Raw genomic sequence first — 13,910 nt, forward strand, 5'->3', positions numbered from 1 at the left:
CAGACCCCCCTTTTCTGTAAGGGTAAAAACTTTGAATCAGACTCGACAACTCTTCAAGTTGAATGATGCTACCCACGTTGGGAGGAGCCCCCAGACCCCTCTCCTGTAAGGGTAAAAACTCTGAATCAGGATCTACAACTCATTTAGTTGAATGATGCTATCCACGCTGGGATGAGCCCCCAAACCCTCTTCTTGTAAGGGTAAAAACTCTGAATCAGGCTCCACAACAGTCAATGTGCAGGTCAGCCGATGCTTGATGGAGCAATGTAAGATCTTCTGTTGGATGTGCATAGAAGCAGAAATAGAAGGGAGAGAGAGAGAGTGAGAGGGTTGATGTTCATGGCCTCCTCCAGGGGAGATTTCTTTCTCAGATAATCCTGCAGTGCAGAGGCTGGGTCTTAAATAATCATCTTCGGGGCACTTAAGTCTTTACAACCACTCTTTTTCAAGAATCGTCATTTTTTTTGGCACCAATGGAGGAGTTAAGTCTTTGCAATCGCATCAAACTCCAACGCTAATTAATGCTGACAAACATGGGGATACGAGACACACATGCTTACATACGTGGTGCTCTTTGGGACCCCGAACATGAGATGTAGCTAACTGCCCTGTTGGGGGGGGGGGGGACATATAACCTGCTTCATGCCATGTCATATACATGCTCATCACGTGTCAAAGTATTCAGGGTGGGAAAGAAGGAAAAAATGCTTTTCCATTTCGCCCTTTCTGTGTAAATGTTTTTTTCTAAAACACGTTCTCCCTTTTAAATTTCTGCATCATCGGAGGTGAGAAGGTCGCGAAGGTAGACGATCTTAAAGTTGAGTTGAGCTAGATACCAAAGCAGTCGGTGCCGAAGAAGAACTGGAGGGCCATGACACCGCCAACCTTGAGGACTCGGACTATCAGCGGTGCCGAGTCGAAGCCGTTAGCAGTGAAGGCAAAGTCAATGGCTCCGTCTGTGATGGAACTCTGGGACTCTTTTGACTCAAAACAAACACACACCCAACCTCTCTATCACTACGTGGCAGCGGTTGGCCTCACTCCGACTACTGTGAAAACGCCGGATCAGAACCACCCAACCTCTCTACGTGTCAGAAATGCAAAGCCTTTTTTAATCCTATACACCAAGCGAACAAGCAAAAGAAGTCAAAAAAAAAAATCCCATTCCACACATCATTCAGCGTTTGTAGTATTGTTAGAAACAATACGGTGTGTAAAACTCTTAAACAGTACAAAGCAATGCATATGCATTTAAAAACGGTACATTGGACAAGGACGATCGAGCCAAGACGCTAGACAACTTGGTAAAATTCACAGGCCACAATCAACGGGTGCTCCGCGTGGTTGGTAGGAGCTGTCAATGCACGCTTCCTTGTGGTGGGACGTTGCAGGTTCAAAACCCAGTGGTACGTTTAAATAACTGGTGGGGGGCCTGTCTAACCCCATCTGGAGTTTGGACAAAAAAAGAAAAATTCACAGGCCACAACTTACAGAGTTGGCCACTTCACCAGGTTCGCTCAAGTTAGCAACTGTAAAATTCTTTCGAGCAGTACTATATCTCCATCAAATTGTAGACCAACAGCCTTCATCACCAGAATGCACGATTGTCTAAAGCTATAATGCAGCCAGACTCTTGGCTCAACTCAAACATCCATCCAAAAGTAGTAAGCCCTCCATGCCAACAATTTCCAATAAAACAAAAGAAGCGCGAAAAAAAAAACAAAAAACAAAAAGGCACCTCACTGGAAGATTAGCCCAACTTTCAACAAAATAATCAGCACACCGCTGCAGAATAAATCGTTACAAAAATGGTTTAGATTCACTCCATATATTTAAGAAGCAATAAACAGTTGTCATCACAGGGAAGCTTGACATACTTTTATGCGGAAAAAACTTAAAGATCATTACCAACAAAAAGGTAAAAAGACAACAAGTCAAAATGAAAAAACAAGAAGGTGACAGCCAGACACCAAATTCCCAGGCGCCTGACTGACATATCAGATGAGGTAAGAAACATGAACACCCAAAGGTCGAAAAAGACGTGGAACTATAATGCAAATGGTGCAGCAGTAGTAGGCCCTGGCAACATGAAAATGATCTCCCCAATCCTTGAGCTAGCCCAGCGAGCATGCACATGACAAAGCCTCCATAACTGTTCTTTTTTATGTACACGACTCAGGATCCACAGCAAGACGATTTGGGTGGAGCATCGCCGGGACCATTAGCCGCATCTTGTTTGCTGATCTTGATGGCCTGGGGCTGCATCAAAGGTGAAGCATCATCACAAAAGATCATGAACACGAGAATGATTTACCAACAATGTTAAAAGATCATGAAAACAAGCATGGTTTACAAAAATGTTATAATGAGCAGTCATCACAAAGCCATCTAACCTCAACTTTGGTATCGCTCTCTGCAAGTCTTTGCTTTATGTCCCTAGCAATGGAAAAGAAAACTTGCTCCACGTTGAAGTTTGTTTTAGCACTCTGCATACAAATAACAAAATTGAATACACACACACACACACACACACACACACACACACACACACGATGGGAGGACATACAGATCAGTAAGTACAGTTCATAACTTACAGTCTCGAAGAACTTGATCCCATACTCATCTGCCAGTGCCTGACCTCGCGATGTCGGTACAGCCTATAGAGATGATTTTGATATTATTATGATAATAATAAGACTTAAAACGATGCCAAAAGGTACAGAAATAGCATGGCTTACACGTTTGCTCTCATCCATATCAGCTTTGTTGCCAACCAATACCTTGTTAACATTGTCAGATGCATGTTGCTCTATGTTCCTAATCCAGTTCCTAATGTCTGCGTGGATTGTGGATAAAGATATTTGAAAACATATACTTGAAAGACAAGCCAAAAAACAAATAAAGATAACAAGACTAGGGTAAGAAGTAAATACTGTTGAATGAAGACTCATCTGTGACATCATACACTAGCAAGATACCCATGGCTCCCCTGTAATAAGCTACAGAAAACAATGATGTAAATAAATACAGAAAGAAAACATTTTGCTTAGCTGATTCTAATGCTGCTTGTTAAATAAATTACTTATGTATAATGTCAAGTCTACCAAATAAAAGTTTAAAAAAATGAAGTGTTCCAAACCCACCCACCCCCCTTCTTGTGTGTTGCATGTGTGCGTGTAAGAGAGAGAGAGAGAGAGAGAGAGAGAGAGAGAGAGAGAGGTGTGTAATCTCCTTTTTCTTTGCCCAGAAGAACAAAATTGAAAGAAACAAAAATAGGTCTATGCAGAGCATCAAATACCTGTTGTAATTGTCCGGAAACGTTCTTGACCAGCTGTGTCCCAAATCTGCAATTTGATACGCTTCCCATCAAGTTCAATGTTTCTAATCTTGAAGTCAATCCTGACAGGCAAACATCCTTCCCTTCAGATCATTAAAAGCAAATTAAACAGCAAAGGACTACAGGATCTAAGTTCCAAGGACAAACCCTATGGTTGTAATAAAACTAGTGGTGAATGAATCATCAGAAAAACGCAGGAGGAGACAACTCTTTCCAACCCCTGCAAAGAAGAGAATACCTTCAGGTAATATCATTAGATAATTTCGAGAGTGCAAGTCACTAAATCACATTTAACCTTCTACCAATCCGAGATTTAGCCATAGAAAGTATCATTGGCACTCTATCAAACACTTTGTGACCATAACGAAAAATTGCTTTTCAGCATTACAAAACAAACAAAGTTTTTCATATTTATAAGGTAAAAATGTTAAATGTATAATCATATAACCATTATTATAAGATCAACTAAAATTCAACATGGAAAAAAACGACATACTGCCCATGGGATTTTGTAATATGTTTCAGACATCTTGATCATGATGAGAAACAAAGCAGTTTCCCACACCAAAACCAAGCAAAATGCTAGACTGACCATTCAATCAGCCATTGCCGTGACTCTGTACTGCCATCTGTAAAGTGGTAAGCTACTTTTCCCCAAACAGAAGCCTTCATCTTTCTGTTCAATCCCATATTGCCCTTTGTTGCAGACATGGCATACCGATACTTTTGCTAAGTCTTTACAAATTTTCTGGAGTCAGTGTGTTAATACAAAAATGGCTTTGGATCTTTTAATAAAATTAAGAGTCCATAGGTGGCTATTGAAAAAAAAATGCTATGGTTAATAAAATTGAAATCTTCGTTTCAATTGGGTGAGCATGACAGATTCTATGAACGAGATCAGAAAAAAAAGCAGAAGTCTACTTGAGGCCACCAGTTGACCTGTTACCAATGCTAAGGTTAGAAAGACCAACCCAAGTGATCAGTATTATATTTCAACAATTGATCAGTAGAAGTGATGGCCGAAGTTCTATTTACAGGGTTCATTAGAAGTTGGAGAACTGCCATGACCAAACTACACAGCTGGTGCTAATATGACTTTCAATGGAAGCACCTATTGATATACTAACTTTCTTCCCCCCTTTATTTATTTAGACAGCCATTAATATCTGATTCAGATGGTGCAGCATTAAGACTTAGAGAAGAGTTTGGCAGTAGAATCACATGCATGTCTCATTAACATGGTTGTTATCCTACCACAGCACATATTGTTTGTGAGGTCATCACGTGGATGACTTCTTTTAAAAAGACACGTTAAGACAAGCCAAAAACTTATGCCTTCAAGCATAATAAAAGTCAAAGCTGCATATACCTTTTAACATCTCGAAATGTGAGTTCTGACAATGAGAACAAGCATACACCTCCCCATGAGGCTAAAAAATGAGAAACATACAAATGGACAGTAAATGCATGAATTTCAAAGCAAAAGAAAATTCTTTTATTAATCAGAAGAAAAGTTGTCTCGACAAGTCATAGTAAAAAGCAAGGGAAAGTAAAAAGGAGAAAATGATTAGGAGATATATCATTGAACGGCCCTATATTAAAAGAGCCAATCCAAAAAATGTCTAAGCCTGGCATCACAGATCATCAAGTACATCAATCCATGAACTAGTAAAGAGTGAAGAGATATGGAATTAGTGATCGAAGTAGACCTTAGGACATCTCAGAATCCTATGATATGTATGAAAGCCCCAAGGCCCCCAACCATAAGCATCAAGGTCATAAATTGAAATCATTGGCTGTCACTGGAAGCCTAATGTTTTAAGCCCCTAATATCAGAATTTAGTGATGCAGTGCATTTTTAAGATAACATATATAGACCTTCAATGTCCTCACCAAGTTTTGGTGATGTCATACTAACTCAGAGATCATGTAGTAAGTGGTGATGAATTTAAAATGGATGAGTTTCACAGGTAGAGGGTGCAAGCCATTGTTCCAAGATTGACAACATTGAGCAAAACAACATAATATGAACTTGCTCTACTCTTATATAAAAACCTATTAAGAGTAAAGTCGTGTTTTGAAACCAAGGCAAGCAGAAAGTAAGAACCACACAATGTAAGTCTGAAGGAAAAAATGCTACAAGCAACATCACATAAATGTCCTAGTTAAAAGTCCAATGAGTCATGTTAGTAGGTATGCAACTGATTCATTTCATTTGGGATCATCTTATTTATTACGTTCAATTAGGTCATCTGGTTTGAACTTTGAGCAAAAGCTTGCATAAATCTGTTGTGTTGCAATGTTTCTGAGATGGTGGTGGCATGTGGGATCGGAGGAAGCTCTACAGATTAGCTTGCTAAAAGTGAAATATGGAATTCCTGGAAAACCATGGCATTTGTCCCCAAAACTCCAACTTGAACAATGCCTCAGGTGAGTGCCTGGTTATGCAGCACACCTCTTAATCTAAGTTTCACTTCCCCTATTGCATAGCAAAATTTCCCAACTATACTGTAGCCCAATGATGGGCACAAAAATCAGGATGGTTTGCCAGTCCGCACCCTCTTAAGAGGGCTTAAAATACAGAATTCACACAGTGGTCATATCTCATGGAGTTGCTTTCAGATTGGAAGCCGTCAAATGAACCAGACAAACTAATTTTGAAAATTTCAAGGCGTGGACGGTTCTCATTTAGCTCTTTTCATAGTGCAGGTTTGGAACCAGATATGGAGTTTTTCCCTAAGAGCACGTTTGATGGGCGTGATTAATTCTCCATAACCAAAAAACTTTCGGTTTTCGGTGAGACCCATGAACACGTATGAAACACGCGATAATCTTGTCCTTGTTTTCCACCATTTTTGGAGGTTAAAATCCCCCAAAAGTGGGGGAAAAGTCGCAAGGGGGGGGGGGGCATTATCTGGTGTATCAAACGCCCCATTAAGTATGCTTTAGGGAGTTGGGAACTTGGGGGCCATCACCCGCTCATGAGTGTTTTCTTGGTTAGTTGCTTTAGATAGGTATGCACCTTAAACAAATTTAAGAAAATGGGAGTGCAGTTCATGAAAAGGTGCATATTGTGTTGCTGTGAGGAAGAAATGGTAGCACAATATTTCTGGTTCTGTGCATTCTTTAAAGCCTCTCCAAAAAGGTGTGGCCCCATCTCGTCATTCATGGCCTGTTGGTCTTGCACAGATCACAGAGACAGAGGAAAAATATGAAAGGGTGGCTGCAAACAGCCTGGCGGTTAGTATGGCTTGAGAGGAACCATAGAATTTTAATGAAGTCCACTCGAACATATCGATTATTCACCAAAGAATTCAAGAGATTACTGCAATAGATTGGTTTGATGAGATTCGGATATATCATGGATTGGGAAAGAAAGATTACAAACACAGTGTTATCCTTATCTTACTCTTGTCTGTATCATGGTGACTACTAATCAAATGGATTTTCTTACTATTCTGAAAAAATCTTCTTCCTCTTAAAAGAAAAAAAAAACCCACGAGCCACCACTTCCTCAAAGTAAGAGAGATAATTCTTTACAAATTAAATCCCGAACTTGAGGTAAGGACCCTTTGCCTAAATCTCCTTCTCTCCATCACAATCTTAAGTTTTTGATGATTTCTTTAGCCAATTTATCACCAAATTATGATCTTGCAAGATTTGGTAGTACAGTGACAATGGAATTGATCATAAAAAATGATGACCGCACACTGCTGAATATAGTGGAGTACAGAAATATAAGTCCAACACATGAAATGCAAAATATTAGAAGAGAAGAATATTAAAGTATATATATATGTGTGTGTGTGTGTGTGTGTGTGTGTGTGAGAGAGAGAGAGAGAGAGAGAGAGAGAGAGAGAGAGAGAGAGAGAGAGAGGAAGCAGGATATAACTGAAAGATGCAAGCCTCTATTTAGAAGTACAAAAAATCGAACAAGAAGAACCCAATAGGGAAGCAGAATAAAAAGTTTAACTAAGAAAAACAAGTCGTGCCAAGAAAAAACATAAAAAAAGAGTTAAAAAAACAAAAAAATAGATCAAGGATGTGACATCAGAAGATGAAACGCAAGATAAAGACAAAGAGTAAAACACAAAAGATCAGTCGACAGATACAATGATTGAAGCAAATAGTATGAAATCCAAATAACCAATATAAACAATTAAAAAATAAAAAACAACAATAAAAAGATTAAACCCATGAATATGAGAGATCAAACCAATATGGTAAAACATGAAAAGATAATGATTTTTAAATTTCCAACAAAAGCATAAACATAAAATGTTACTAAACTTTAAAATATATCAATAAAAAATAGTAAAAATAAGAAGAGCTAGTTAATTTTTTTTATCCAACAGGTTTGCATTTATATGAGGGCTTTAAGATAAATATAGCATGCCCATATCACAAATTTTATATTAATTTAGCCGCGCAAAAAGATACACAAAGGAATTGTCTCATCTTTATCCCCTGTTTGGTTGTACTTCTCTTTTACAAGAAAACTCTTATGGTTTCAAAGAATCCAGGTGTGTGATTCTTCTTTTTCACAGCCTTTTTTTTCTTCATCCTCATATATCATCCCTTCTTTGCACGTTCTTCTACAACCATACTTTGTTATTTTATTCTTATTTCTTTCTTTTTCGACAGAGAAAGATGGGGTTAGGCAGACCCCTACCAGTTATAAAACCATACCAATTGGGGTTCGAACTTGCAACATCCCAACACAAGGTGACGTGCACTAACTGCTCCTGCCAGACAAACGGAGCCCCTGTTGGTTATTCTTATTTCTTTCTTGTCACTAGACAAAAACAAAATTTCTATTATTGAAGAGGAGAAAGAAAGAAAGCAATGCAATAGAAAAGGGAAGTGGCAATAAAATCATTTATATGTAATGTAAGATATACGATTATGCTTCAAGACTTCAACTTCCCGATCTCTTTTCTTGTTTAACTCCTCAGTATCTGAACTCTTGCCAATCCCTTAAAGAGAGAAAAAAAAAGAAACTCTGTGCCACGGTATCTTCTTGTTCCACTAGGGGGAATTTTTATTCATGGCGCCTCCAATCCCACCTTCCTCAAGGATCTTGTCCCTCAAATTTTCAATTAATCTAATGTCCTCCTTTGGAGAAAACAAACTGCTCCCCTCATCTGCAGTGTGGATCTCTTGAGTCATTTCCATGGAAGCAATCCAATGCATTGTTCATTTCTTCTTTTATTTCGCAAGGAACTTGTACGAACAACCAATTTTGCCTTGCATTTTCAATTTTCTTTTCAACTATGAATCACGCTAAAAAAAAACAAGTGCACATTTTTTTACTACAAACTACAATGCAATTATCATATATGTCTACAACCTGCCACCTTTTAATTTCTTGACTCTTTAAGCCTATGTCACCTGGGTATGGGTGCGGGTGTGGGTACAGAGGATACAACCAGGGTTACCGAAGGCGCCATAGGACCTGGGTAAGCGCGTTTCGGAAGCGCAAAACATGGTGCTTCTGAAACATGCTGGGAAGCACGCTTCCTCCTCGCTTCTCCTTTTTTTTTCTTATTGTTTTTCTTTCTTTTTTCCCTTTTTTCGCTTTACCCGCGCTTTTACCTCACTTCTTAGGTCACTTCCGATTCGTTTCTCTTCTCGCTTTTGAGACGATTACTTATTCACTTCTGAGTCGTCCCGCGCTTTCCGCTTCCTAAAATTTTGGATGTGCCTCGCTTCCAACTTTTGCTTTCCGAATCGCTTCCCGCTCCCGCTACCCCAACCGACAACTCTGGGTACGATAAAGCAATTATAAAAATGTGGGTACGGGGACACGACTATATGTATATATGATAAATGTCACATAAATACAAAATAAATTGAATGTAATCTAAATATACATGCTATATCTAAAATATATATTATATATTGAAAATATAAAGTTGTAAACTGAAAATATAATTATAAATTATAAATTGAACACAAACTTGTATGTACATAGGGTAAAATGGCATGTCCAGGAGTCAACGCGTGTCGACACAGATATAAAGGGCAAAATGGAGTGTCCATGTAACATAGCTTTGAGCACAATCTGGAAAGAAAAAAATTCCAACTGAAGCACTGGTTCACGTTTGTGTTTGAAATCACTAGTTGATAGCTTGCATTCCCTTGCAGACCATCTAAGATAACATTGCAGGCTTACATTCCTTGTTTACATACAGTTTATTCATTGCATTTTCACATCATATCTCAGAGCTGCAACCTAGTGCTTGATGTCCTCACATCAATACTCTTTCCCATGCGGGCAAGAAGATGATAGAAAGAAATAATAAAAAATACATTGAACAAGGTTTCAAAAGCCACAAGGCAAAGGTGAGGCAGAGGCGTGCGATTAGGTAACCAGCGAAGATGTATGACCTTCAAAATTTTATTTCATGATAGAAGGTGATATGATAAAATAGCAAGGAACAGAAAAATAACAAAAAATATTATGATGATGACGATTATGAGTGACAATAATATATCATTCCATAGTTGACTACAATTATTATGAAAGAGAAAGGAGAAGATGAAGGATCGAATAATTTAAAAGTCTATTTTATGGCTTCTTCAATAGTTTTATAGGCTTTGGGGAATATTGGCCCGAGTATCAGAGTATGTTGGACAATCTGATAGGAAAATGAACAGCTGTTTTATCAGCTTGCATTTGAGGACTTGGACTCCAATAATTAAACTGAAGCATTTTCTTCATGGAACACAAAAAATATTCATTATATCAAGGTCATGTGATAACGATTTAGTGTAGTTTTGGTGATGAAATGATTCCTTGCCAGCAACCCATTCCTATATAATACTTTGATCTGAGAGAACATATTCATCCTTTTTCCACTCTTCAAGAATAAAAAAAGTTCAAATATTCCCCAGTGGAACAAACATCAGTTGACGCAACGTATCCTAATTAGTTCAAAGCATTAAAAAGAGCTCTTGAAGTCTTTATCGACCAAAGCTTCCTTGCATCATCAATTTCATCATTTTCAGGAGGATAATCCACGACAGATGTTCTACTACCAATTAAGATTGTGAGTGATACGTGCCTCCTTTACAACCTCTCATCTTCAATTAATCAATTGTTTCAATCAGAAATCATGAGGTATTGTACGAAAACCAGCAAAACATTAGCTTCATAAAAAGATGGTTTCTCCTCATAGCCCACGATTAACACACAAAAACTTCCAATCCTGATAACCTTAGAGCCTCATACCATTACCTGGTTAAGCTTCCCTAAATATCGCTCTGAAAGAACATCAATTAATGAAAAAAAACAGAAAAAATTTTAAAACTCAAGGTTCAATTTCATCATAAAGGGATAAATGAAGAAGCAATCCTTTAACACAATTATGTCTGATAAAAGCTTGCAACAGCAATGCATACACAAGAACACACATAATAAAAACAAGCAAACAAACTAAAGATTGATCCATGACGAATCACGCAGCGGCCTGTGACCTTCTATTCCTGCGAAAAATGAATGCCGTGCGTGGAAGAATCCTATTTATATTCTGAAATCGTTTTAACAACAGGAACAAAAAACCCTCACCGGAAGCACAAAGAGAACAAAAAAAAGGTGGCCAAAATTTTCAATCAACCACGAACTCATCGCGATCCAACAAAGAGATCGCCAAAACACAACCCGTCCTCCGAAACGACCTCAATTCGCACCAGTTTCTTCGCAATCATCCAATCAATAGACATTATCCGCACCGCTCTTCATCAGAATCGATCGCTAATCCTCAATCTCTCACGACGAGCAAGAACGGGCGCCGATCGGCGCACGCTCGCTCGATTAGGCACACATAAAGATCGTTGCATCAAAGAATATACAGAAACCCTAATTCGGGAGGGAGGGAAAATCGTACCGCTGTCGCCGATGAGGAGAAGTTTGATGAGGTAGTCGTAGTCCGCTCGAGCTCTAGCGGGAGGGGCTGCCATCCCTACGCCGATCGACGATCTCTCCCTCTTCCTCTCTCTCTCTGGTCCGGAGAGGGAGAGAATTCAAAAACCAAAAATAAATAAATAAAACAGAAGGGCAATAAATAACCCGAGAGAGAGAGAGAGAGAGAATAGAATTTGCCCTAAAAAACCCGCGAAATCCGAACGGTGAAAACTCGCCCAACCCAACCACCACTCTTTCTGTCTCAATTCCAATCGTGATGGGATCAGGTCAGAGTGTGGTCCGACGGTCTTTCCTCAGAGCACTTTTGGATTCCGTTGATTTAAAGATGAACGGCTTCCAAAGCTTGTACGAATGAAGGAGATGCCCATCACTTAGATGGGTCCCACTCTTTTTTCTGATGTCGTTCGTGTTTGGGATGGACGGCATCGGAATGGCTTAAAATGAACTGCTCACAATTCACTGTTTTGATGAGTATGCTCATTTTTAAGATGAACGGCATCCAAGGCGCCTCTGACAGTGTTACGTGATCCTCTCATTCCAATCCGCCCTAATAATTGCCTTTTCTTTTTTGTTAATAAGATATTAATTATTTTATTTCGCTAATTTTGGTATCCGTACTGAGGAAAGGAACAATTGGTTTCAATGGTAGTAATAATAATACAATAATATGGAATATTGGCATTATTATAGGTAGCAGTTAGCTTTTCATTATTTTATTGGATATGTTTATGTGGTGAGATGTAGTTAGAAACTTTGAATGAGTTCCTTTTGGGGAATGATTACATGAGGGAGGCGCTCATGTTAGCAATTAGATTGGATCGGATACCCAATTATGACTTTGCCCTTTCCCACGGGATTCTTTTCTCATATATCAAAAAAAAAAAAAACATACTCATTTCTCTTATCTCAACAAAAAAACCCATAAAAAGATATGTTATAAAGATTGGGTTCCTTTTTTTTTTTGAAAAATAGGATAAAAAAAGGAAACAAGGATGCAGATTTTTTTTAAGTTTAAACAATATAAATATTTATTGATATTTGACTATTATCGATGTGTCGTAGCCTGTCTGATCGTGTAAGGACACACTCTGTAACATTAGGCAAAATGAGGCTAGAGCCAAGGCAACACCATTTGAATACCAAGTAGGAGGGTCAATGGGTCGGGTTTACCTGGACCCAACCCTACAGGGTCCGGGTATGTTGACAAATAAGAAGACCTGGGTCTTGACTCGAAGGTCCGATTAATACATGGACCCGGATCTAGTTTGTGAAATTTTATATCAGAGACACAGACCCAACTCAAGTTTCAATTAAGACCCACACAATTTTAATGTAAAAATAATAAAAAATATTATTTTATCAGGTATGGTTCATGTAGTTCTTATCGGGTCCCGGTATGATTCCTCTTATAATAGACTCGATTAGACTCAGGTCTAAACCCGATATCATACACAAAAATCTGATGTAAGTCTGATTCTACCTGGGTCTGAACCAAACCCACTTGTTGATACCCCAATACCAAGGCATTCACATTCACATTCACATTAGTTCATTTGAAGAAAATATCAAGATAATCTTTGTATAATACCAATCTCTTCAAACTCAACCTATTTAAAATACATGAGGTGGGTGCCCATCACATCACAAATATTTTTTCTTGTAGTAAAGAGAGGAGAAAAGAAAAAAAAGTAGAAGCCTACTAAATGGGGATCCACTGGCTAAATATCTAGAGTTGAGAAAAGGAAAGGGACAAGTAGCAGAAGAACGTTTACTTCCAAGCTGTTAATCAACGAATCATAGTCTGGCATATGAGTTGTCAAGGTATCTTTGTCTGGTAGAACCAAACACTAAGCAAATGAATCCGTCATCATTGATTGCACATTGGCTGGCCTTAGGTTAATTGGTAAAACCCTTGAGGTTCCCCTTACCCGCCTAAGGAGTACCCCTAGTTTCGACCTTGTGACAAGGGACACCAACCATGGGTTTTGAACTTGTAACGCCCGGCCTGCTAATGGACTGGGCCGACCAAGCTCGGTTTTGGCCCGGTTCTGAATAGGCTCGCGTTTGAAGAGAAGCTCATGGCCTGGCCCATTGGCCCGGCCCAAACCCATTTGTAAGTTATTTTTTTAATAAAATTAATACATTAATTTTTAGAATATTATTCTGATGCTAACTGCATACTGAATCCTGAATCCAATTATTAATAGGACATATGCTCTACTGAATCTGGCAAAACAGATCTGCATTCGGTTGGATATCTGACCCAAATCTGATAAGTTGATGTCCCTATTCAAGAGTTTGCTGGCTCAATTCCATCTCTATGTCTGCCATGTTTTCCTTATATTTCTTAGTTTATTTCACATTTGCTGTTTATGTGCCATAATCTTGTCTTCAAAGTGATATCTGTGCTGTCCTCCCCTGTCCGTCACCTTTTTTTTGACTTTTGGAATACATCCCACGCTGTCCCAGATGTGCAGTTGAAATGCATACTTACTGCTTAGTAATTAAAACGTTAATGCCAAAAACAAAAACAAAAACAGGGTACAGAGTATTTAGCTACAGTGCGTGACGTACTGAGGTAGATGTTTGGACTTTGGAGCAACACAAAAATTAAAAGTGTCCATCATGAGCTAGAAGCTTAAGCAT

General features: G+C 38.7%; 1 protein-coding gene across 1 annotated transcript; it reads right to left on the reverse strand.

Moving 5' to 3' along the window:
- Positions 1-1,797: 1,797 nt before the first annotated feature.
- On the reverse strand, positions 1,798-11,390 carry LOC149821790 (ras-related protein RABE1c). Its single transcript, XM_089980815.1, has 8 exons — positions 11,227-11,390; positions 3,485-3,557; positions 3,299-3,399; positions 2,934-2,999; positions 2,739-2,836; positions 2,595-2,657; positions 2,394-2,486; positions 1,798-2,259 (listed from the first exon to the last, which is right to left on the reverse strand). The coding sequence occupies exons 1-8, from the start codon at positions 11,297-11,299 to the stop codon at positions 2,176-2,178; spliced, it is 651 nt and encodes a 216-aa protein (XP_089836941.1). The 5' UTR covers positions 11,300-11,390; the 3' UTR covers positions 1,798-2,175.
- Positions 11,391-13,910: the final 2,520 nt, after the last annotated feature.

The sequence above is a fragment of the Nuphar pumila genome, chromosome 11 (genome assembly GCF_984573655.1).
Source record: "Nuphar pumila chromosome 11, dmNupPumi1.hap1.1, whole genome shotgun sequence".
In the NCBI taxonomy this organism is placed as follows: domain Eukaryota; kingdom Viridiplantae; phylum Streptophyta; class Magnoliopsida; order Nymphaeales; family Nymphaeaceae; genus Nuphar; species Nuphar pumila.

Excerpts from the sequence above, each read along its gene's own strand:
- LOC149821790 (XM_089980815.1), bottom strand. The coding sequence starts at position 11,299 with ATGGCAGCCCCTCCCGCTAGAGCTCGAGCGGACTACGACTACCTCATC. Across the intron at positions 2,487-2,594 it reads GGATCAAGTTCTTCGAGACT|AGTGCTAAAACAAACTTCAA; the intron begins GTAAGTTATGAA and ends ATTTGTATGCAG. Across the intron at positions 2,260-2,393 it reads AGAGCGATACCAAAGTTGAG|CCCCAGGCCATCAAGATCAG; the intron begins GTTAGATGGCTT and ends CCTTTGATGCAG.